Source organism: Anser brachyrhynchus (genome assembly GCF_964034855.1).
Source record: "Anser brachyrhynchus genome assembly, chromosome: 3".
NCBI classification, from domain to species: Eukaryota; Metazoa; Chordata; class Aves; order Anseriformes; family Anatidae; genus Anser; species Anser brachyrhynchus.
Window position 1 is genome coordinate 59,203,164 of NC_137696.1, and position 25,911 is coordinate 59,229,074.

The window sequence follows — 25,911 nt, forward strand, 5'->3', positions numbered from 1 at the left end:
AAATAAGATGAGGCCCTTTTCACACTGAAAAAAAAAAAGTCTCCATTCTTGCAGCATAGCTGAGGAAGTTGACAGCTTAACACAAGAAAGCTACCTGTATTTTTACTCAGCATTTCAGAAGAACCTTGTGGTTTATGCTGTTGCTGTAGCTACGGAGCTACTGGTATGTGAGCTAGCTAGATTAAAGCTACCTTAGACATGCCTGCATGAACCACAGTCACACCTTCAACTGTAGTACAGACATATCCAGGGACTGGCAGAGCAATTTCTCAAGCATAAGACAAATTAAGCAGAACACCAAGTCTGTGGAGTGTTTCTTTCCCCTAGCTTGCAATGCCTCCTATGGCTTGGCTCCAACCCCAGCACCTGTTCCCCCAGGCTGACTATCACAAACATGTCTACAAACAGCAACAGACTTGGAAATCCCTGCTCAAGCAATGGAGATCACAGTCCTGTAACACCAACCTACGTTTAAACCCACCTTTGTTACAACCATACAAAACATGCCTTGGAGGTAGAGAACGAAAACAGAATCAGAGCCTCCAAAAGCTGATAGTTGCTACTGTTCACAGGCTCCTGTTGGTTTGTGTGTTTTTGTTGTTTTTTTTTTTTTTTGAGATGGAAAAAAGACCTTTGGAGATCTCTAGTCTCAAATTAAGATTATTGCCAATATTAGATAAATCAGTCATGGCTTTGTCCAACTGAACCTATAAAACCACATGGGTGGAGACTGAAGAGCCTCTCCAAGTACCTGTTTCAATGCTGCACCACCCTCATAGCAAAAGCAATTTTCTACTACCCCCAAACTTTTCCCATGATATGAGTGGGTGTTTCACACCCTCCCAAGCAAGAACTTGTTGCAGCTGACCCCCGTAATGCCACATGCCACTAAGAAAAATACTTTCAGCAGATGAAATTTATTAGATCACCCCTTAGACTCCTCTTTGTCAAACTAAACCAGCCCAGCTGCCCTGCTCTTCCTCACAGTTCATGTGCTCTGGGCTCCTGACCACTGTGGTAGATCTCCTCTGTCCTCCTTCTGGGTGACTGGGACCCAGAAAGGAGGAGGAGAACAGGACAGGTAAATAACTGGCTGAGGGGGTGGTGTCTGGACCAAGGATTTGGGTATTTTGATCTTGGGCAGTCCTCTGAGAAGCTGGGTATGCGGGCTGCTGACCGACTCCAACTCAGCAAGTGGGGCACAAGTGTGCTGGGGAGCAAGCTCTCTGGGCTGATTACCAGGGCTTTAAACTAGGTTTGACGGGGGAAGGGAGGGGAGCTAAAAGTGACAGAGAAAGGCTGGGGGAAGTTGTCACTGCTGTCACTGTTGAAGACAGTAGGGAAAAACCTCTGAGTTGTTCCACAGGATTGTCTGAGGGCTCCTCGGAGAAGGTAATGATCCCGATGCCCCGTCCGGAATCTTCTTGCATTGCTCCAGGGGTAACTGCACCTGCTGCTTCCCTAAAGTACCTGTATAGCAACATGCGGAGCATGAGAAATAAACAGGATGAGCTCGAGATCTGTGTTCAGTCGCAGGGCCATGATCTCATTGCGATCACAGAGACATGGTGGGACAGCTTGCATGACTGGAACGCTGTTATGGAGGGCTATGTCTGTTTTAGGAAAGACAGAATGGGGAAGCAAGGGGGCAGGGTTGCCCTTTATGTGAAGGAGCAATTGGAGTGTACCCAGCTCCACCTGGGGGAGGGTGAAAGACAAGTGGAGAGCTTGTGGGTGAGAATTAAGGGGTGGGCTGGTATGGGGGACACTGTTGTGGGGGTGTACTACAGGTCACCAGATCAGGAGGAGAAGGTCGATGAGGCCTTCTACGAGCAGCTGGTAGTAGCCTCACGATCATGGGTGCTGGTTCTCATGGGGGACTCCAATTATCCAGACAGCTGTTGGGTACACAGCTCAGCCAGGCACGCACAGCCCAAACAGTTCCTACAATGCACTGAAGACAATTTTCTGACGCAGGTAGTGGAGGAGGCAACAAGGCGGGGGGTGCTTCTGGACCTTGTCCTTACCAACAGGGATGGGCTTGTTAGGGATGTGAAGGTTGGGGGGCAGCTTGGGATGCAGCGACCATGAGATGGTGGAGTTCAAGATGGAATTTGGTGGAAGAAGTACAGCTAAAAGCAGGATTGCTACCCTGGACTTTCGAAAAGCCAACTTCGACCTCTTCCAGGACCTGCTTGGGAGTATCTCATGGGCTAGGTTGCTAGAAGGCAAGAGTGCTTGTGAGAGCTGGGCTACATTTAAACAGCACTTCTTCCAAGCTCAGGATCGGTGCATCCTGAAAAATAAGATATCGGGGAAGGGGGACAGGAAAACTGTGTGGATGAGCAAGGAGCTCATTGATAAGATCAAAAGGAAGAGGAAGGTCTATGAAATGTGGAAAAAGAGCCTGTCCTCTTGGAAGGAGCATAGAAGTGTTGTCAGGGCCTGCAGGGATGCGATGAGGAAGGCTAAAGCCCACCTAGAGATGAGGCTTGCAAAAGAGATAAAAAAAACCCTTCTTATTGTCTTTTAAGTATGTAAACAGTAAACAGAAGACTAGGGATAATGTGGGTCCCTTGCTGAACAAGGGGGGTGTCCTGGTAACAGGAGATGCCAAGAAAGCAGAGATACTGAACACTTTCTTTGCTTCAGTCTTTACTTCAAGGACTCCCCCCTGGGACTCCTCAACCCTGGTGGGGGGAGAAAGGGGCTGGGAAATGGAGGGCTCCCCTGTGATTGACAAGAGTGGTTCGGGAGCATCTGAGTGGGCTCACCACACACAAATTCCATGGGTCCTGATGGGATGCATCCATGTGTGCTAAGGGAGTTGGCAGAGGTGATCGCCGAACTACACTGTCATCTTTGAAAGGTCCTGGAGAACAGGAGAGGTGCCTGAAGACTGGAGGATAGCCAATGTCACTCCGGTCTTCAAGAAAGAGGATCCAGGAAACTACAGGCCAGTCAGTCTCACCTCTGTCCCTCGAAAGGTGTTGGAACGGCTTGTTCTGGATGTCATCTCCAAGCAATTGGAAGAGAAGAATGTTATGAGGAGTAGTCAGCATGGATTCACCAAGGGGAAGTCATGCTCAGCCAACCTCATTGCCTTCTATGGTGGCATCACCAACTGGGTAGATATGGGGAGAGAAGTGGATGTCATCTACCTTGACTTTAGCAAGGCTTTCAATACTGTCTCCCATGACATCCTGATAGCAAAGCTGAGAAAGTGCGGGATAGAGGAGTGGGCAGTTAAGTGGGTTAAGAACTGGCTGACTGGCCAAGCTCAGAGGGTGGTGATCAGTGGCACAGAGTCCGGCTGGAGACCTGTGACTAGCGGCATTCCCCAGGGGTTGGTGCTGGGTCTGGTCTTGTTCAACATCTTCATCGACAACCTTGATGAGGGAATAGTGTCTCCCCTCAGCCAGTATGCTGATGACACAAAGCTGGGAGGAGTGGCTGACACGCCAGAAGGCTGTGCTGCCATTCAGCAAGACCTGGACTGGCTGGAGAGATGGGCAGGAAGAAGCCAAATGAGGTTTAATAAGAGCAAGAGTAGAGTCCTGCACCTGGGAAGGAACAACCAGACATATCAGTACAGGCTGGGGGATGACCTGCTGGAGAGGAGCTCTGAGGAGAAGGACCTGGGGGTCCTGGTGGATGACAGGTTGACCACGAGCCAGCAGTGCGCTCTCATGGCCAAGAGGGCCAGTGGGATCCTGGCATGCATTAAAAGGAGCATGGCCAGCAGGTCAAGGGAGGTGATCCTCCCCCTCTACTCTGCCCTGGTCAGGCCTCACCTGGAGGCCTGTGTCCAGTTCTGGGCTCCCCGGTACAAAAAAGACAAGGATCTCCTGGAAAGAGTCCAGCGGAGGGCCACAAAGATGATACGGGGCCTGGAGCATCTTCCCTGTAAAGAAAGGCTGAGAAACCTGGGTCTGTTCAGCATAGAGAAAAGACTGAGAGGGGATCTCAATGTGTATAAATACCTGAGGTGTGGGAGACAGGGGGATTTGACCAACCTCTTTTCAGTGGTTTGTGGGGATAGGACAAGGGGTAATGGCCACAAGACAGAGCACAGGAAGTTCTGCACCAATATGCGAAAGAACTTCTTCACAGTGAGGGTGACAGAGCACTGGAACAGGCTGTCCAGGGAGGTTGTGGAGCCTCCTTCTCCGGAGATATTCAAGGCCCATCTGGACGCCTACCTGGGCAGCCTGCTCTAAGGAACCTGCTTTGGCAGAGGGGTTGGACCCCATGATCTTTCGAGGTCCCTTCCAACCCCTTCGATTCTGTGATTTCCACTGGACACTGTCTCCCATCCTTCTGAGCTGGGGAGTCCCTAAAACTGAGCACAATATTTGAGGTGTGGCCACGCTGGTGCTGAACAGAAGAGGCTAGTAATTTCCTTTAGACTGTTAGCCACGCTCCTCCTATGGTAGGTATTCATAACAGCTCAAAATTAAACTCAGTAGGTGCCTAGTTTGCAAGGAGACTGCCCTCCTGGCTTATTTGCAACCTGGTGCCCACAGCAACCTCCAGGTACTCAGCAGGGCTGTCACTCAGCCACTCCATCCCCAGCCTGGCCAAACATGGGGTCATTCCACCCTATGAGCAGGACTTCAGTCTGCTCCCTAGTGCATTTCATGAGGTTTCCATTAGCCCTGTCCCCAAGTTTCTCAGGGCCACTCAGGACTTAAATTCTAGCATTTAGCTTGTCAGTCAGTCAAGTACCACCCACAAATTTGCTGGGGGTACACTGAATTGTCCAGGTCACCAGGAGGTATTTTTCAATATCAGATTCCGTATTAGTCCATCAGTCACTTTGCTCGTTTCAAGCCACCGGAGACCTAGCCTCTGAATCTTGTGGTCCAAAGTTTTCAACATATCTGTTAATCTGAGAATGCTGCAGGAGATGGCATAAGAAGCCTCAGTAAAGTTAAATTACCTTAATCTTTCCCTTCACCCACATAGCCAGTCGTTTCATCATACAAGGTCATTGTGTTTGTCAAGCAGGATTTGGCAATAGTAAATTGAAACCTGTTGACAGCTCCCAGTTACTTTCCTGTCATTCATGCATTTGGAAACAGACCCCAAGAGGACCCTGAGGTGAGCCAGCTAGTCTACAATTTCTCCAGACGTTCCTGTAAACCGAAAGAGTCACATTTACTCGTGGTTTCTTTTTTGCTACTAGCTTCCTTGTAGTATCTCTATTGTCACTGTTAACATGCCTCACTAATTTTATCTCCAGTTACCTTCCCAAATTCATCACTAAACAGCCAAACAGCACTTGGCTCATCATTCATTCCATGACTTACATTTCCACTTCCTATATACTTCTTTTTTTTTGCATCGTAGTTCAATAACAAGCTCCTTCCTTATTAGTCAAGCAAGTTTAATACCTAAATTCCTGGCCTTCCCTTCCAGCCCAACAGGTTCACAACCTCTTAAGTTTTCTTTCAAAGTCTGTAAGCTCTCCCCAGCACCCTCCCACCTCATAACAGCCTCCCTTGGTATTCTGCTCTCCAATTCCTTAAATGAGCCAAAGCCTGTTCTTCTTAGAGTCATGACTCCACAGTTTACCTGCCCAGCCTTATTCTGGGCTGTGAACTCAGTCATGTCATAGTCATTGCCACTGCAGCCCAAAATGCGATCTTACAGCCAGCTTGTGACCATGCATGTCAACTATTCTTCCCCGGTTCCTTGATTTCCCCAGTTCCTTGATGTCAAGTGGAAAGCTACCCCACCTGCCCTCTTTAAAGTGAACATCAGGAAACTGTCACTAAAGACAATCACAGCAGTCTGGGCACTGCCTGTTTTGCTGGCACAACATGCCCTCAGCAAGTGTCTGATGGGTAAGAGTCTCCCTTGAGGACCAGAGCCTGAGACTTCTCTTACTTATTTGTAAGAAGCCTTCTTCCCTTTGTGCATCTGGTCAGGCAGTCTAAGAGACCACCTCTTACCCCCTAGCCTTCAGTCTCTCTTCTGCCCCCAATAAGCCCAATTGAAAACCCTCCATCCTAAGTCAACAAGTCTGTCTGTAATGTTTTGATTTAGTTTAGTTACAACTGCTGGTTTTGAGACATTTCTGTGTATACTGACTGATTAAAAACAAGTATCCTCTATTTACACTTTCAAAAAATACATTCTAGCTGATAACTGGCAGCTACTCTGTCAAACAATTGCACATGCACAGGGTTTTCTCCTGTAGAGTAGTGGCTGTTCAAAAATAGTTATAAATTGATTGATGTGATTTTTTTATTAGAGCTGGAAAATGCTCACTTGGAAAACTAGATGTTTGCAGCTTTTTTTTGACCTAAAATGCAAACCAGACTTTAAAAAAAAGTAAAATAAATTTTACAGCTACATTTTTATTGTCAAAATAAAGCGTTATAGGAAATGCAACACTGAAATTGTTAAGAGCAAGTTACTCCTAAAATGACCAGAACAGCCATCTTTTTACATTCTTAAATAATAACGTATTGCTAGCAAACTCACCAGAAATAACTATAATATGTCTTTTGCTCAACATGACTTGGAAAGCAGCACATACCTTTCCAATCAGTAACTCACGAACATCTCCCTGCATTTCCAGTGTGGAAGACCACATGGCTGCCCTTCTCTCCCCTTCCTGTCTCTAAGATACACCAGTGCTAAACAGCACACTTTCTGGTTGCCAGAGCTGAATCTATTTGAAAATATTTGTTTAGTCTTGGCAGTTGCACATGGGCCATAACACCACAGATAAGACCTACCACACAAGCACATAGTTTCAGAAACAACATCCCCTCGCCTTCAGAGTTTTATAGGCACATTTGGCCATCATCTTAAAGCTTCCCAGCATAGCAGAGAAGGGACTGGAGGACCCAGATATAAGAGGTAAGAGGTGATCCCTCCCAGCTTTAATCCCCAAAATGAGAAGGAAGTAAGAATTCAACTTTCCTCTTAGCTTTCTCACAGTGAACAGGCATCATGTGTTCATCATGCTGATGGTTATTAGAAGGTTGCCTGTCAAAACTTACCAGAACCAGCACATTTGCTCACTTTCTGAAGGATTGAAACAAACACCAATGTTTTCAAGTAGTCTTACAGCAATCTTGAACATTTATTACCTTGAAGCAAGCTTTTCTTTCACAACTTAAGGCCAAACCACAATACAAATCTCTCCACAGACTGCACATGGCCCATTGCCAATACCAAAATAGTAGCCCCTGGACAGGTAGAAACTCCCTTTTCTGGAGAATGGCTCCCTGCTCCTGCAATGACATGGAGATCATTGGACGTTGAGCAAGAAACTCAACAGTATATGACTGTTCTGCACAGACAAAAAGGCAGATCAGCCAGGCCCAAGCTATTGTGGGTGCAAACCTAGCATGCACTAGGGCTGGTAGGAGTGCCAGCCCCCTGAAAAATCCTTGCAGGGCTACAAGAAGGGCAGGTTGGAGGTCCTGAGGAATGCTCTACCCTCAAGTCACAAGAGAAGGAGGACAGGAAAAGTGGGATGCATCAGCAATATAATGATAATCCTTGCTGTGACCTACTGGCATGAGATCAGACAAGCAGATCATTAAAGAAAAGGGATTTCTATTTTCAGCCCAACAGAGTGAGGCTGTTTTCTGATGTCCAAAGTGGGAGTTTTGATGTTTTGTGAAAACAGTTTCAACATCACAAGGCACTTTCTCTGGCTTGTAGGTTCAAAGGAAAAATGTGACAGGACAGGATAAAGAGCTTGATTCAGTCATGGCTGATAAGCATATGCTTTATGGCACCTGTCCTGTAAATAGGATCCTTCACCTTTCAGAGTACGCTGTAGATGGGGGACCACCTACAACAGAGGTTGGACAGGCCACTCACTTTTTTTTTTTCCAAAAATAAAGGATAATGAGAGCTTAGCTATAGGGCTAAAATACATTCATAGCAAACAAGCCTTGCATTCTTTCAATAGGTCTTGTCAGGTTAGCTGTATCAAGTTTACATGCCATTAGTTATTGTAGCCATACAATCATTTTTTAAACAGACATCTTCTCTCTACTTTTTTCTTCTCGTCATTCTTTCTCTCCATTACAAGGATTTACTAAAAATCATTTTTGTAAAGTTATTTACATTTTAAATGTAGTGCACACTATTGCATTATTTTTCAGCTAACTGGAGCTAAGTTAGAGTTTAAATGCCACCCACAGTGCTTGACCTCCTCATCTCTAATAAAAGAAAATCCTTCCAGTTTTAATGAAGGAGCAGCATTGTGCACAAAGTAGATGATAGCTCTGAGAATACTTGACTGTTTTCCAACTTCTGGCATGTGCTGCTTGGGTGTTTTCCAGGGAGTTATTTTACTTCATTGTGCCTCAGTACCCCTGTAAGAAATGAAAATAATGTTACCCATCAGCATGCTGTATGAACCAGATATTATCATTGTGGCAAAGTCAAAGAAAACACCCACAAATTTTGTGATTTAAACACCTTAAGAATTATATGCCTCTTTCATCAGTAAATAAAACTGAGATGCGCTTCTTCCATATCACCATTTTTTGCACATGAGAATAAGGACTGCACTTATAAACAGTAAGGAGTGATGTATGTTGTTTATCAGTGTAAGAAGTCCCAGCAGAGATGTCTTGATCACAGTGATTCTTAGCAAGATGAGCCATCTTTACATATACAAATGAAGTCCGTAAGTAATCGCTCTGCTTTCTTCTCTGAATAGGGACTCGGGGGATCTGCTTCCCTGGGGAGCTCTAGAGAAAGAAAGCATCAACAGTAGCTAAGAGAAATGATTATTTCCCAGTGACACAAAGGTCACTAAAAAAAATTCCCGTGATGGAAACAACAGATAAGTCACTTAAGTAATCTGGCAAGAAACAGATAAATAAAAAGATCCTTCAGAAAGAATTTGAGCCTCCTCAGAACCACAAAAGAAACCTGGATGCAACAAAAGAATTTTATAGAGCATCTCCATTTACTATTTTCCTGCCCGAGGGCAGCTAAAAGGTTCACATTAGGAGCAACATTCAATAAATATTTAGCTTTTTTTAGAATGGACTTTCAGTGATCAAGAATTTCCTTTATATGGAATACTTATTCTGTCACATTGGCTAATACTTCACATACTCAATGAACAGCCTAAAGTTTCAAGTTACTTTGAATTCATGGAAAAATAGCAGCGTAAGGAGAAAAAAAATCATGTTTCCATGTGAAAGCATAACATGCAACTTCCTGCACTCAGCCCCCCTGTGCGATGGAACAGAATCAGCTAGCCCCCTCCAGCATCCGCCTGTCTGCTAGAAAATTAGTGATGAAGTATGCAGAAACACAACAATTAGCACTGTGTTATTAGATACTTCCTATCAAGAATTGGGACACGGACACTGCTTGTTCCAGCTGGGGACCCTTGGACCGATTCCCCAGGGTTTCCCTTCCTGTGGTGCCCAGGGGACGCCCATGCTCAGGGCCTTCTGGGGAGCCCAAGGAATGCGAATTCTGGCCCTGTACAGGTCCAGCCAGCTCCTGGCAGAGGCCAAGCTCTGCAAAAATGGGCCGAAAATGGATGCCGGTGCACTGACTGCTAGGAGGTGGTGCTCCTGTGCTGCCTCCCCTGCTCCACAGGAGAGAGCTGTGGGGCTAGAGGGATGAGAGAGGAAAAGTTGATTTCTCCCGAAAGAAAAAAGCGTGAGGCATGCAAGTCATCCACGAAGGGCTGCATTTGCCTGTTCTGCCCGAGCGAGCCGCTTACAGCCCTGCAAGCAGGCTCAACGCGGTTTTGAGCCGTCCAGCAGTGCCCTCCAGCGCCCGCGGCCGGCCCCTGCAGGGCTTGGGGGGGACCAGAGGCTTTCCGAACAGACAATTTGAAATAAAGCCTGCAGATAGCAACAGAGGGTCCCTAAGCGATGGAAAAGGTGCTTCATGCCCTCATCTCACTTGCACAGCTGAATGCCAGATCACCAGAGGACATCCTTTCCTGCAAGCACTATCTCCAGTGCTCTTCCCCTAAGGTCTTGTCATGGTTTGTATTCCCACAGCACAGGGATCAACCATAGTCACAGAGCTTGACGTTCCCTTCATAGAGGCTTGTGTTGAAGTCATGTTTTCCTCCATGAGGGGCTTGGGAGAGTCCTGGGGTGGTCCTGCAGCACTCCCCAGCCCCCTGTGTGACTCCATGCAGGAGCAGCACCAGAGCTTGGTGCGGAGGTCCACTCCAGAGAAGTCCCTCTGGTTGTTATAACTGGATGCTACACTGCTGGAGACTAAGCAACTGCAGAGGTGCTCTAGATTAACACCATTTTAGTGCTTAACTCCGTAGTAGCCTTGCCACAATTTACAGACTACCACTTCACTAAGTCCCCAGAAAAAGCTTTTGCCATCCACTCACCCTCTGGGCAGCCCTATCCTACCACAGGCATGGCCCTGGAGTGACAGCTAGCAGCTTCCAAAGACAAGACCTAAAAGCAGGACTTGTTTCATTGTTTTAAATATAATCATCTTACCCTCTCTCTGGAGGGAACAAGTGCAAGATGTGCTGTGCCTTGGCTGGCCTCCAGTGCCTCTGATGCTGGGTCGCATCCCCCACACCTCTGCAGGAGCATCAGTCTGCCAAAGTTTTCCCAAGTCCTTAAGAAAACCCTCACACCAGATCTTAAGGATGACTCAGCAAACAATCCTTGCTTCTCTGCAATGCTGTTCCAGTATAGTCACAAAAGAAAAATTAATTCCAAGAGTCCTAAATTAAGTTAAAAACCCCCAGAAGCGATGCAGCAATATATTATTGAAAATAGACACCCCCAAAAAATACCCAGAAGAGAAGAAATAACACAAAGTTACTCAACTCCCAATGTGGGAAAGCTAGGCTTGAGAAAGACGACAGTTTTCTCTATAGAAAGGAGCAATATTTCCCTCTTGACTTAGAGCAAAGGATTCAAGTTCAGGAATACCTCGGACTTGTTCATTAATTAAGAAGAACTGAAAGTACATGGACAACTACTTTGACTTCATAAGGTGATTTGTACATTTCTATATCACAAACTGCATTAAAACAGGGATACATAGCCTTCACACTATTTTGTGCTATGCATTATAAAGCAAAATTAGGGTTAGGCAACTGTTAATAAATATACTAGGAAGCACACAACATTGAATGTTCCAGTATCTGGAACAGAACATTTGATGTTTTGAGTTCATCCAGATAAGTATAAAAATGCTCTAGCACACACATTGCCCAAATACAGCAGAAGAATTCTCACAGTCACGCCAAGCACGCTGCTCAGCAACTCGGACCAGAAGCATGGATCAACAGAGACTGGCTTTACTGCTTTCTTTTTTAAATAGAAGAATTCCCTAATATTTTCTTGGTTACTTAAGCACTTTGGGTACTGTAATACAAAGGAAAAGCATTTTAAACTTTGAATGGTGCCTTTTTGATGAGGTTACAAACCAAGAACTACTTATCTAAAGCAGGATTTGGGATTTCACTATTAAAGGGCTGCAGCAGAGTCACCCTGGAGACTGCAATGGTCTGTCGCAGTTCTGTAAAACAATACCCTAATCCCTTGGACTTTCTTAAGCTAATTTTGGAAGTTGCCCTGACATTCATAATGCAGCACTTTGTCTTCACATATTCATTTGCTGCTACAGCTAGTAGTAAATACTTTTTGGCACTGTCACCCTAGCAGTTGTTTTAGTTTGGTTTTGATAGCGCCTGTGGAAAATGTGACATTTTACACTAAAAAGAAAGAAAAGAAGAACAAAGTACAGAACAATGAGAAACTTCCCTCTCATGTGAAGGCAGCTCAGCTGGCATGGAAGTAGATGGACTCACAGATGTGAAATCAAGGGAGGCTTTCCGGTGATTGCTGAATCATTTCTTCTTTTGTTATCGCTACAGGGCTTCCTGTCAGCAAATCAATAGTGCATTCAGGATACTGCTAAAAGGCCAGATCCTATTCACTGAGAAGCCCCGATTAGCTGTGTGATGTCAGGGGACCTTTCAGATCTAACGCAGTAACATTGTACCAGAATAAAGGTTATCCACATCCAGAGGTGGAGGAGTGAAAGCAAACGGGAGCACACCCATGCACCACTCTTCAGGTCCATAATAGATTTTACAGTGTGGATATCAAGATTCATTATGTTGTCCCCTTCTCCTCTATCAGATAAGGGAACTTTATTCAACAAGATTTGTTGTTATTTTAAGGGAACAAAATATAAAACGTATCCAGGGCCTTCAAGGGAACAAATAAGCAGGTTTTAGTGAGGGTGCAGTGTATTGAATCCACAAGGGTAACAAAGTCACCTCCCTCTTTGGGGTACTGGATGACAAGCTCCAGGTAACAGAGACTGAAATTCTATTCTCATCTGCTGTGTTAGTTGCATGAAATCCTCCCCCAGATGCACAGGGGGAGAAAAATACAAGTAAGTACTGTGCCTTTAGGGCTATATCATGAGTTCAGAATCACTACACACAGCCTCCCCAGCTGCTGGCCAGCCTTCAGCAGCAGGCCCAGCTGGGAGGGCCAACTGCTGCCCCTCACCCAAGCACATCTCCCAACCACAGAGTGCCTGCACCCCACACTGTCTTGGGGCAGCCCAGTCCCCATCTGAGAGGGGATCACACCAACAGAAAATTGCACATTTGTGACCAGGCCTCCAACTCCTGCTGTTCCTACAAGGACTGTTGCTGACAGATTACTCTAATTTTTCTTTTCAGTTTAAAAGAGAATAAACAGGTATCAAAATGACAAAGCTCTAGCATAATTGTGTTTAGTACTTAAGAAGGAAAAAAGCAAAATCACTTTCCACCCAACAGGGTCCACATGCAAAAGATGTCTGCCTCCAAGCTCAGTAGTCCCAGAGTGGTACTGGGAAGTGAAAAGGCTTTTTTTTTTTAAATAAAGGAAAAATAAATTAGAAGAAGACACACATAAGATTCGTTCTGCAGGGAGTTCTTTTATCTTCAGCAGCAAAGACACAGTAACATGACAGGTTAAGACTCTAAGAGGGTTTTACTGCCAATCAGGTACTTTCAAAATGACCAATTATTTTATTTGGGAGGCTGAATGGGCATCGCCCAGAATCCTCCAGTTTCTTTGTTGTGCTGGGCTCAGATCTCTGCTCAGTCCATGCACCACCCAGTGATAAACCCTGCCAGACTATAATAAATCCCCAGAGCTTACTTACTGTGCTGTTTTAGAAGGCTAGATGATAGTGAGCATAGCACACATTTCAAACTCTTCCCGCTCGCTCTAAAGCATACATTTCAAACCAAGAATATGAGGCTCTTCTTCTCAATTAACAGCAACAAGAAGCCTATGGACAGCTAAAGTCTTTCAGTGATGTTATGATCTACTGATTCTACATAAACAAGAGCTGAACAACAACATGCAAAAAAGGCTGGTGATGTTATAAATAAAACTGGGTTTATAAGATCCACTATGAAAAGGGAGTAGCACTACTTCTGAAAAATACAGTGTGCAAAACAAACTGTAAGACTTTTGTCCATGTTACTCGTACTACAGTGGTAGTCTTATTCAAAAGTCAGATTTCATTTTTTTTAGATTACCTAGAGTGACTTTTTAACACCTGCTGAAATGCAGTTACAGTTCTGTTATTAGCTTTTGCATGAATGGAGCTGATTTCTCTAAATTCCTAAGCAGTTAAATACTTCTGTGGCAATGTTAATTACTTCCTACATCACACTATTTTCAGTAATATTAAGGAGAGGAAAAAAAAAGACGACACCATTAAGTATAGTGTCAAGTAATGGAGGTCTGGAGTATTCAACACAAGATAAAGAATCCACTATGAAGTTACACTACTAGCCAACACATACCTTACGTCATTTAACAGAATTAGGTTAAAGACAGTACTGTCTTTGAAGATAAGTCAACATTTTAACATAAAATACTAGATTTTACATCAGAGAGGAGCACTTTCTTCAGGTTAATTTGTACACTTTTTATCATACACGTTACCAAAAGCTTGAAGGTTTAAAGTTTCATTACCTGCCACTTCAAACAGCCCTATTCCAGCTCTTAGAGACAGTGGAATGTGACAGGTATGATGCATATATAGGCAGCTTAATAAGGCAAACAAATAAAACCCCCAAATACTACAATAAATGTCTGCTATACTATATCAAGACACTTTAGCATTTAAATTGAAAGCAGTACCTACATTACTTATTTTCTATTTAAGCCATAGACTACTTAAAATCCACAATTAAAAGAAACTAAATTAAAAGCTGTTATTTTTTTCTATAATTTGACTATGAGTTCTTTCACTAGACACCCTTACTTTACTCAGTTTTCTAACATGCTTTATTTTCTTAAGCTGTTAAATTGCTTTCTTCATCTATGATGATCCTTGAAACAGAGCATTCACTTTGATCAAGAGCAAACAAGGAGGCCACCTAGCAGCATAATACAGGAAGCAACCAATAATACATTAACTCAAAACATGACTGTCTCTTTCCACAGAAAGTTTGCAAAGTAATAGTACTCACAAGCACAACCAGAGTATAATTTCCTCCCATCTCAGAGCTAACTACACCTCTCAGATCAGAACAGAAGACAAGCTATAGCTCTTACCAAGAAGAACAGATATAGCAGAATCCCTTATCTGTAAAATTTCTGAATCAGCCTTCTCACTTTTAGCACCCATACAAGGAAATAAAAATAAAAAAAAAACTGCAATTAAGAACCAACAAAATCCTCCAACCTCCCCACAGTAGGCAACACTACCTTTTTATAATAGCCAAACGTTTGTCATAAGAAGCCACCTCTTCTCAATGAAGGCTGCAATATCCAATCCCTTCCTTCCTTTCCCAACAAGGCACAGCTGAACTGGTTTCTCCCACCTGTCCCTTTTCTTCTTATCAAGCAGATGAAGCTAATAAGCTATCTATTAAAGGTGTGTTGTTGGGTGTTGCTTTTTTTTCTTTAATTTCATAGTGACACTTAGAAAATAAAGAAATCTGTAAAATAAGGTAGCTGTTGTACTGTTGTACTTACTGTTTAGATGCCTCTATACTAAATGACTAATATAAAGTTATATCTGTAAAACATGGTAAGTGAAAAAAAAAAAAGTAGCTATATCTATTATTATAGCATTCGTTTATAAATATATGAATGGTTTAAAACACTTTAATTGGAATTATCTTTCAAACAGGGGATATCTTTAGCAGGAGTTCTACTGTTGCTAAAAGATTTGTCTTGCACTTTGCTGCCTTATTGTCTGATCCCTCTCAAGAATTTGGGTGGAACTAAAATGGGCAATAACTTAATTCTGCTCTTTATCCTGTCCTAGGGGCTGTTTCTATGGCTGGGAAAGCTGAACTTTGTGTAAAACAGCTCTAGAGGAACCATAGCTTACAGCCTGCTGTACTAAGGTAAACAGGCACTCAACATGCAGCGTTGCAAACTTTATTAGGTCAGAAGATGCTTATTTGTGGTTCAGTAGTACTTTCCCTAAGGCTGAGACAGATAATTAGCTTTTGCTAAGTTAAGTCTGCCCATGCCTATGAGTCAGAGGTGGCTGACTGACATCACTGAAGTGATTGAAGTATTTCAGGTGGTTTTGGTGAAGCAGGTGCTGCTAGTAACCATGTATCTGAGGTGAGGAACATGCTTCACCTGATACTGATGCCAAGGCACTGACCCAGATTTTTTCAGATTGTTCTGAAAAATGACAGGACACCAGACTTACAAGATTTTGTCTTCCCCAAACAAATACCGTTGTGTATATAAGCCATATAGCCTGAAAAAAGAATTTAATTTTTTTTTCTTTCTCATGGGAACTAAAGTAAGCTGGTAGCTTTCCTTTTGTTTTGTGTGGCTAGAAAAGATTTAGTCCTTTCCAAGTATTTTTCTTTCAGCCACGGTAAAATACTTTGATAGCATGGATATCAAAGTAAAGGCTTTTGAATAAAAAAATAATTGAGAGTTTTTCTACATGTTATTTTTGTTCCTAATGTGAGTTGTGTTTACAATTAAGTGTTTATGATGCACTTTTTCCAGTGTCTACCACCCCAGAAAAGGGGTACTGCAATTTCTCTGTTCTGTATCACCCAGAGCACCCTCCCCTGGTCCACACACTTCGTGTGGAATACTTCTGTGGTCATAGGAGAAAGAAATGCTGTGTGAGAGGATAAATACTCCTTGCAGAGTGGTGTTTATCTGTTAACGTTGGGAGTTAGTAGCTTCACCTGTTCTAGGAAAGATTTTTCTTAGAGGTAAATACTTATCCTTTTCAGAGAACTACTAGAAAAGAGAATAGGAGATCTAAGTGCCTAGCAGGAACACAGTGATCATCACACTCTGTTTTTAATGTCTTAGGCATAGCTTTCAAACAAAACTTTTGTTGACAGAAACAATGCCTCTCTTTCAAAAATGATATTTACTAATTGTATGCTTCAATTTTATTTTAAATCATGCTTCTTGCTCAGGTTGAAGAACTCTTTGTAACATTCCTTCCATGTGATGATATTAAATCATCTTTTTTCTCTCCCTGTCTAATTATAGTATGCATCTCCATGGAAAATTTGATGTTGTATTTCTCTTCTTCTCCAAACCGCACTTAAAACCTAACATTATCTGTTCTGTTTGAAGTACAATTACAGTTTCTGCTAGTCTGGAAACTTAAGATGTTACATCGTGGTTTTGGGAATCACACTTTGGGATAGGAACTGTATAGCTGGTAATGATACTTAAAATGAAAATGCATGACTTTCAAGGTTATATAGTTTAGTCATGTTAATAACAAATCTAAAATTAATGCACGCCACTGTTATTCCTATACTTGATGCAGTAAAGTTTATATAGAAGTGGCCTATGGAGGGAAACAATGCAGAATTAGTGACTTGAAAAATATGACTTTCATGTAAGTTTAGTTTGTTTCCAAGTACATCTAGTTAGACTGATCTGCTTTCTGAAGTTGTCTCTCTACTGTAACTTTTTCTTCTTTTTGTTCTTCTCCACGTCTCCCTCAAATATCTCAAATTTCACACTGAGTTCAAGTCTTATAAAAAGAACAACATGTAAAAAGTCATAGCAGATGAAAAACCCATTTTAATTTCTTGGTAGGTAAACTCTGTGTGAAAGATTGCACCAAGAAATTGCCAAAATCTTAAGGACAACATCTAACTCCTGATAAAGAGACTATATACAATAGCACTTATCGTATCTTCCTTATTAGAGGAAGAGATGTTGCTTGTTTTAGTCTCACTAGCAACAGGAGCATGAATTTTAGCTTTACCTGTGACTGATTCCCTGTGTTCCAAGTTGAGCCAACCTTTTGTCAAATAGGTTTGAAGAGAAGTCCTGAGGAACTGTCAACATCAGTTACAGTTAAGTAGAGTCTGATCCTGTAATTGGATGGACCTTTGCTCCTTTATGTAAAACTTCATTGCTCATGCCAGTGAGCTCAAGCAGACAACTTGATGTTAGATTTGGGAAGAATTACTGTACTGACTTATTAAGAACAAATTTTGTATTAAATGTTTCTTTCTGACCCCCCCCCCCCCCACCCTGACAGCATTCTAGAACAAGACAAACGTTTATTTAAACATCTTGTACTTTTTCAAAAGTTTATTCAGCTGATTTCAGTTCCGAAAACAGATTGATAATACTTTTCCTTTGCTGGTGCTACAGCGTGTCTATCAGATTTGATTGTAGTATATTACCTTTTTACTAGCCACTAAATATGCAACTGTTAATCTAATTATTTTGCAAGTATTTTTGAACAATAGCATAGGATTGTTTTATTTTTATGGTAGCCTACCATACCATTTGTTATGAATGATTCTCATTTTGTTATTTTTATTCATATTGCCAATTTTCTAGCAACAACTAAACCTTGCTTGAGATTTTAGCATATCCATGACTGGGATTTTTAATTTTTTTTTGGTTGTACTGAAGTCATCATTTGCCACCTTACTATGAGACAGCGTTAGTAGTAGATAGCATTAGTACTAATGCCTGGTTTCCTTTTAGTAGAATCAGTGCTTTAATTACAGCATTGCAAGATCTTATTAAACAAATACAGGTGCTATAGTTGGGAGACCTTATGCCTGTGGTTATCAGACACTTTATCAATGTATATTTTCAGACTGGTTACATTATATTACAGGTTCAGTTTTACCTGATGCTAACTCAAAGGATTCAGAAAGTATAAAGAAGCCTTAGAATTCATCAGTGCTAATAATTATGAACTAAATGAAGCCTAAATAAAGTCTGGAGTCCTGTCTTTGTGCACTGACTGAGGAGCAGCCCTTATCACAGCCTGTGACTTAACTAGAGATCTCAGGTTATGAGAGAACCTTTTTTAAAGAGGAAAGCAAGGCATTATAAATAAAGACAATGTGATTCCAATGGCACTAAGGGACCATTCATTTCCTATTTTGTATCATGAACAGAGAATGGGTTAAAAACAGTCCTGAGGAGAACGACATAGGGGATGGTTGATGAGAAGCTCAACATGAGCTGGCAATGTGTGCTCGCTGCTCCGAAAGGCAACCATATCCTGTGCCAAATGTAAAGAAGTGTGGCCAGCAGGGCGAGGGAGGTGATTGTCCCCCTCTGCTCATGTGAGACCCAACCTGAAGCACTGTGTTCAGCTCTTTGGCCCCCATCACAAGAAGGATGTGGAGCTATTAGTCCAGAGGAGGGCCACAAAAATGATCACCTCTCCTGTGAAGACAGACTGAGGGAGTTGGGGTTGTTCAGCCTAGAGAAGAGAAGGCTCCAGGGAGACATAGGGGCCTACAGGAAAGCTGGGGAGGGACTCTTTGTCAGGGAGTGTAGGGATAGAACAAGGAATAATGATCTTATCCTAAAAAACAGTAGATTTAGATTATATATTCAAAAGAAATTCTTAAATCAGAGGGTGGTGAGGCACTGGCACAGGCTGTGGATGCCCCATCACTGAAGGTGTTCAAGGCCAGGCTGGATGGGGCTTTGGGCAACCTGATCTGGTGGGAGATGTCCCTGCCCATGGCAGGGCGGAGTGGAACTGGATGAACTTTATGGTCCCTTCCAACCGAAACCATTCTAGGATTCTACAATCACTACTCCTAAAAGAACTAGGATAAGATAATGCAAGATGTCTCTAGTACAGGTGGTTCGCAACTTGCATTTATTTCAGCAGAGCTCTATGAACGCAGTGTTTGATGGGCAAAAGCTGAGTTCACGAGTTTTGGTCCTCAGCATGCAAAGCACACCAGATGTTACACATTTGCTTTGGTTTAGTAACTAGATTACAACTTCAATTGAGCTGAAATAACTAAGCTGAATAAAAATAAGTGAAAACTATAGTTGAAGAGGAAATCTCTTAGAAATAATCTGGCTTTTGTTTTGATGTGGCATATATAATTCGAATAACAGACCAGTATACAATTAAGAGCGTTCTTTTATTATTTTAATAGTTCTTCAGAAGAATAATGATTATTTTTTTTATCACTCCTGGCTATGGCAAATGGAAGGGAAGAGTAGGAGGGCTTTCTGAAAAATAATCGTGCTCAGCTTGCCTATTAATTTTTGACCCATCTTCTTTCAGCTGCATTGTTAAAGCTTCAGTATTTTGGAGAGGATATGCTGATGTGGGAGATTCAAGAATGAAGGAGGGTCAGCATCTGTGGAAGAGGAGCAGGTAGTCTGCCAAACTTTTTATCGTGATCTTTTGGGAAAGGAGTGCTGGGAGTTCCTGGTTACCGACAGCAGACAAAAATGCTGTCGGAGGGGGAATGCGCGTTATTTATTTGGGCTGGGGTTTGTTTAGGCGGGGAGGGCAGGGACAGAAGGCACCGGTGCAAGGAGAGGAAGGGGAGCGCGCTTCCCTGCAGACCGAGCAGCGCTGGCCGGGGGCCGCTCCGCGCGGGGCCGCCAGGTGGAGCCGCGGTGTCGCCGCCGGGGGCAGGAGCTCAGCGGTGGTGCCTGGGGAGGGTGCTGCCTCCTGCCTGCGGCTGCTCCCCTCCGGGGTACCTGCTGCTGTCAGCGTTCCTTTGGGAGAGCTGGGATGCGCTTGGCGAGTGCTGGTGTCATAGCAGGGAGGCTGAGGCTTGGAAGGCTTTCCTCCGGAGCAGCTCTCGGTACGACTGACCTGGAAAGCATAAAAACACATCCTAGTGTTTCTTGCTGTACTGATGTAAAACAGCAGGAACAAGGCAAGACTGCATTTGAAAGCTTCCTTAAAGTAAGGCAAAAGTTATTAAAACTATACTTTTTATATACTTTTTATACTTATACTTTATGCTGTCAACTGCTTACATTTCACTTACGTCTATAAGTAGAGGTTTACCTCTGTAAAACCAGAGTGGTTTTAGATCACAGACCCATAAGAACGACAGAAAGCTAACCTATTTGCAGAAATACCAGTTTAATTCTACCTGACTAGATGCATATGGAGCTGAAATGCTGAATTTGGTCCTGAGTGAACACACGGTCTTGGCTAGGACACACGTTTCTGGTTGCGTAAGGGCTTTTGAAGTGACATAATCTTGTCTTATGAATCCTGCAGAGCAAGCATATGACTGAGAAGGGTCACCTGGCTCATAACGGTTCATTCCCCAGTGGCCGGGCTCCAGCCTGGAGAGAATGGCTTCATTTTTCCTATTTCCATGTTGTGGGGGAAGTGTATCTTTAAAGCAGTAGTGTGTTGTCCTGCTTAGCTGCTCTGCTGGGAAGCCCCACCAGCACACCCAGCCCCGGCCCTGCTGTGTCCTCCTCTCCTTCTGAACCCACCATGTAGCAATCCGTGAGTGGCTCGTGCTTGTTCTAGCTATTGCTTAACCTGAGAGTGGTTCTTGGCAAGTGCATTCACGTCTGAGCAGAGCTGATGATGATACAAAGTGTTCTTGAATGTTTGTGTTCCTGCAGTAGTGCCATCACCCAGGCAGAGTAACCTTTAGGTTAAGGTGCGAGTTCACGGCAGTGTTAGCTCCTTGAGGCTTGACCGTAAGGAAAGAGTGGCTGTTATAAAATGTCAAGCTTGACAAGATGATTGCTGCTGTGTTTCTTCTCAAAAACCTTTCAGAGTCAACAATCCAGTTTGCTGCTACGAAGTCTTATAAAAAGCTGACAAAAAAAAAAAAAGAGCTTTTAAATATCCTATTCCCTAACTTCTGACTAATGCAAGATCTACCTGTTATTACTTACTAAGAAAACAATTATCTGTCATCGTACAAACATGCCTTATAAAGTAAATACGAAGTTTCTCAATGTTTACATTATTATATCAGTAATTTTTCACCTGTGCATGTGTAGTTTTATAAGGAACTGAAGGGATATACTTACTGTACACCTATCACCGTGCATTAAGGTTAAAAATGTCCATAAGCCTAAGTTTCAAGAGCCTGAGAATTGAAGGTGGAGCTACTTAGGGACATCAAGCACAGCGAGGAATCCTTTGTTACTAAAATGTATTTACTTTACATTGCCTACAGGCTAGGTGGATTACAACTTGTCCTGTAACAAAACTAAAGCAAACAGAGGGTTTGGGACTGTGCTGTGAAGTAAATACCACTTTTCCTACGGAGGGAACATGTACCTTTGCTTTCTGTCCCTAGCAAAGTACCAGATTTCACTGTTTCAAGTACTGGAAGGCACTGTGCTATTGCAAATATTGTATGTGATCCTGTGGATAACATCCACAAGAGAGCAGTTATCAGGATTGACTGGAATGGTGGCTTCTGTACTGCTTGTGTATGGGACAAATATGGTCTTTGACTAGGAAGCTGTAGCAACTTCATATGTGTTTTTCTTAAAGTGAAATGATTTCAATTTTTTTTTTCTTCCCCTCCAAATGATAAGTAGATTACCATGGGAAAATGCAATTCTGTACCTGTTCCAATGTATCAACAAAAAAGGCTGATCCAGTATTGTGGTAAGGGAATTAAAAATTCCCTGAACTTTACAGAAAACTGTGTATATTTCACCAAAAAGAGTTTAGTTAAATTTTCTGGTTCTCTGCTGCGAAGGATCGTTCAAGAGAAGGACATAAGAATGAATGACTTAGTGGCTTGTTCCTGTGCTTGCTACTTTCGAGACCTGTTTTGATCCAGGAAACAACTTTGGGTTGAGGCAGAGGGAGGAGGTGCCTTCTCCTGTAGTGCCATGAGGTGAAAGTTTTAATCTGGGGGAAGTTCACCAGGAACCTTTGTTGCAACTCAGCATCCTGTAATTACTCTTGATCTGGTTGCAGATTCAGAAGGTACCTCCAGCTCTTCGGCATGGTAGGTCTTTTAACTTTTTATACCCCAACATACAGACACTGTACATCACAAATGTTGCTATGACTTCTAGCTGGGAATGTCTTTCCTAACACCACTTTTGCTAGAAAGCATGTGTTTTTCTGGTAGCTGCCTCCTCCCTGAGACCAAAGCTTCAAGTGAGCCAGAGAAAGAAACGAAATGAAGTACTGTGCTGGTTTAACTAGATTGTTTTAGAGACCAATCAGATCTTGAAAGTATTTTCTTGTTTTTCTGCTTAACAAATGTAAAGATTGGTCACCTAGAAACATTACTGTTAAGTTTTGCTGGACCTGAGCCAGCCAAATCCCAATTCTGTTGTCATCCTGAGCTAAATTCTGAATCCAGGGTTGTGGATCTGGAGAGCTGAGTAGTTTGGATATGTGAGACAAGCAGATTTCCCCCTGGAAACTGCAAGAGTTTGGGAAATGTAGTGCTGTCACACCTGAGTAACTGTGCATGTATCAGCTCAACCTGGCTGAATTCAGTAGCTCTGACTCAGCGCTGCCTGTGCTGCAGTTTAGGTGGTGTTTTGCAAAGCCCTGCAGTGCTTATAGTGTGCCTGTTTGCCCAGTTTCTCACTATCCTTCATAATAAAGAACTAGACTATATTGATAAATATATTTATAAAGAGTAAAATAAGCATCAAGTTAAGGGTGTTGGAAGTAATCATAACTGCGTAATGAAATCCCTTCCTGGATGGAGTTTCCAAATCATTTTTGTGAATTAGTCTTGCATTGGTTATTGGCTTAAAAAAAAAAAAAAAAAAAGGATCTTGGAGAAGAAAGGATCTGCTGATATACCTTTAGTTTAATTCTGATCTACTGGTTGTAGAGATGGTCAAGCGAAAAACAGTAAACAAATACTCATGCCTTGCTTGAAACATACTCATAGCGTAGAAAACATTCAAGAAGCACAATCTTTTCCCCATGGAGAATTTGAGTGTGCTCAAGAGCTTTTGTGATTTTTGTTGTTGTTTGTTTTATCCCAATCATATAAGCCTTAATTAAATTATTTTTAGGGCATATGGAGAGAAGTCTCAGAGTTGACACATAGCTAACTGCCATGCTGTGAATACATATTATTTCAAGGCTGTTAATACTGCAGATTGCAAATATTGTCATTCTAGTGTACACTTTCAGTAAATCCATTGGAATGGGAATATAAAAAGGATAAAGAAAGCATGCCTATAACTTCTGTAAGTAGCCAGTGATTTTCTTACCACCCCTAGGTAAAGTGGTGGTGGCTGTCTTGAAATCCTTGGTCTTTTATGCTGACCAACCCCCTGTGTGTGTACCTGTTAACCTCTTTATCCTGCTAGTTTCCATCTAACTTTTCCAGTGCAAAGATTTCACTGATTGATCTGTCCTTTTTCGAAGCACAGGTGTGTATTCTTGAAAGAAACAGATTAATTTCTCCATGTGTCTCAGTACTCTGGTGCTTGGTCTGTACTGCCATTGACTTCTGGTCTCTTCTATTGTTGTGTGAATTGCTGATGAACTCAGTTTTGCTGTCCAAGATCTAACAGAGCAAGTAAGTGATAGAAAATCTTTTACTTTACCGTCTAACTGGAATTATTGTTTACTGAAAGGTAATGGAAGAGACGAGAACTCCATCTGTTTAGACAAAAATATGCAATTGATATGACTGTAATGAGGTCGTAACTTGCCAGAAAAGAAGCTCTGAAACAGGAAAATCAGGCTGCACTGCTGAACAGGATGAGGAAAGTGTCAGTGTGATAAGACTGCATACTTTATCTACTTCGTCTCTTGGGTCTTTTTCCTTCAAACATAAAATCATATTTTGTCAGTAGTTGATTAATTAGGTGTTGCAGACAGATCTAGTCAATAGAAAGTAAACCTTGGCTGTTCCTTCAATTTTAGTTTTCTATATCTGATTTTTGGTAGCTATCAGAATACAGATGTGTGGTGAGAGTCTAGACCACCCACTGAAGAAAAATGTGTCCAGGTCCATGCCTTCCTGGGGCAAAGACACATGCCTATAAAATCTGTGTGCTGATTTTATATTTAAGAGTGATATTTTGTATTTTTGACAGAAAATGTGATCTTAAGCACTGACTGAAATCTTGATTTCATGTCTCTGTAGCTTAAGATACTACGTGTGATAGCTTAGGTTTCATTTATTAATCTTAAAGTAAATAAAAAGCTTGAACCAAAATATTAAAATTTCCTGACATTGTGCTTGAGGTGATAGAGAAATTATGGAAATGGTTCTTAGTGTGTTGTGTTCACCTCTGTCATGTTCTGTAAAACAAAATAAGATTTTCTCAGCAGACTGGGAGAAATAATTCTGGTTTTGTAATATGGCTGCATACTGGAGATCTGGTACATGTGGGCATGAGAGAAGACATGATATGAAGGAATGATCCAATTTATTGGTCAAGAATTGATGCTTCTAGTTGTCAGCCCGTATTTCAGAAGGCACATGAGCTAGCAGATAAACATTTTTTTAAGATTAAAAAGTTTCATCCATCCATCATCTTTCATGTTCTCACTTGAGTTTTTTTGGCCCTCATTTGGCTTGTTGCTCTACAAACAGCACTGTGCTAAGTATGCAGTCTTATGTTGGTTATAAGGTCTGAAAACTATCAATGAACCCTCCTTGAATTTCCCTTGAAGCACTTAAATTTATACTTGAAAGCTTTATTTTATTAGCACCAGAATTGAATTTAAGAAGATTTCACTATATACTTATATAATATATATATAATATATATATATACACACACATACATATAAAATAGTTATTTCAGTTTGAGCTTTCCAAAAAATGGATATGCTTGTAGCTGGAATTGGCTAGAAAACTTTCTCTCATGTCTTTTACAGTGTTTGCAAGTGGATATCATAAGGATTTACCATGTTCCATCCTTGTAATTCTGCTGTTTCATTAAAATCAGATAAGCATGCTGTAACTGCTACTGCAAAACCATTGGCTAACCTTTATTTTAAAAGAAATGTCTTGTTAGGAGCAGAATTAAAGGTTGGCTATGCTGCTGTAAGAAACGGTCATCATTCTACCTTGTAATTATACACATACAACACAGTATGAAGTTCGAAGTTGAGGATTAGAACCCTGTATAGAACAAGAAATCATTAGGAAATGTTTCCTAGCTGAGCTTATTTTAGCAATGTTGGCGATAACACTGTAAGCCTGAATTACATTGTCAGCACAATTGTATGAAGTTACCCAAACCTACAAGAAAGTCTGAGAAATGTTGCTGGTAGTAATTTTTAAGTCTTTTTCTTCTGCTTTCCACATTTCATTTGAAATCAGTATGGATCTAAAGTGTATATCTGAGCTCTGAAGCTGGCCTGTATATTAAAGCCTGAATTGTCTTTGAAAGTGTTTTTTTTTTTTTTTTCCAATGGAGTAATATTTGAAGCGATTTCTGTGGTGTAACGACTAGAGTCTGATGCTGTCAAGCTAGGACAAGTGCAAAACATTTAGAGTAAGACAAGCCTGACCTGAAGTTACTGGACAGTAAATGGACTGGGGTGCCCAGTAACCAGGCTATCATGAACAGCACATGGTTACAAATCTGGTGGTTCAGAATTTCTTTTACAATCTTCAAAATTTATATACATTTGAAAAAAAAGAGCCCCTCATGAGAACCTGTAGGTAACAAATTCAGTAAAAGTTCAGTGGAGAATGTTTTGATATCTCTAGTT

The 25,911-nt window shown here is 42.0% G+C and overlaps 1 protein-coding gene and 2 long non-coding RNA genes across 9 annotated transcripts in view; 2 read left to right on the forward strand and 1 right to left on the reverse strand.

Annotated features, from left to right (window-relative positions):
• The window catches only part of LOC308192085, a 41,888-nt gene extending 27,080 nt beyond the window's left edge, over positions 1-14,808 (reverse strand). The window contains exons 1-2 of one of the 3 annotated variants that reach the window (XR_013948532.1): positions 14,571-14,603; positions 6,548-8,729 (exon numbers count right to left, since the gene is read on the reverse strand). This is a non-coding gene — a long non-coding RNA (uncharacterized lncRNA). Of the gene's footprint in view, positions 1-6,547; positions 8,730-14,570; positions 14,604-14,723 lie in introns of those variants that run through there. The other 2 variants (XR_013948531.1, XR_013948533.1) reach the window with 2 other exon arrangements.
• Positions 14,809-14,913: 105 nt separating this feature from the next.
• Positions 14,914-18,643, forward strand: LOC308192088. Its single transcript, XR_013948540.1, has 3 exons — positions 14,914-15,048; positions 15,289-15,370; positions 18,109-18,643. It is a non-coding gene; the product is annotated as an uncharacterized lncRNA (long non-coding RNA).
• Positions 18,644-19,540: 897 nt separating this feature from the next.
• SCAF8 (SR-related CTD associated factor 8) overlaps positions 19,541-25,911 on the forward strand; it is a 165,609-nt gene continuing 159,238 nt past the window's right edge. For 4 of the 5 annotated variants that reach the window (XM_080585244.1, XM_080585245.1, XM_080585243.1 and 1 more), the window contains exon 1: positions 19,978-20,169. In XM_080585244.1, coding sequence (XP_080441370.1) covers positions 19,993-20,169 — 177 coding nt within the window. In that variant the 5' untranslated portion in view covers positions 19,978-19,992. Of the gene's footprint in view, positions 19,627-19,977; positions 20,170-25,911 lie in introns of those variants that run through there. The other variant, XM_080585248.1, reaches the window with a different exon arrangement.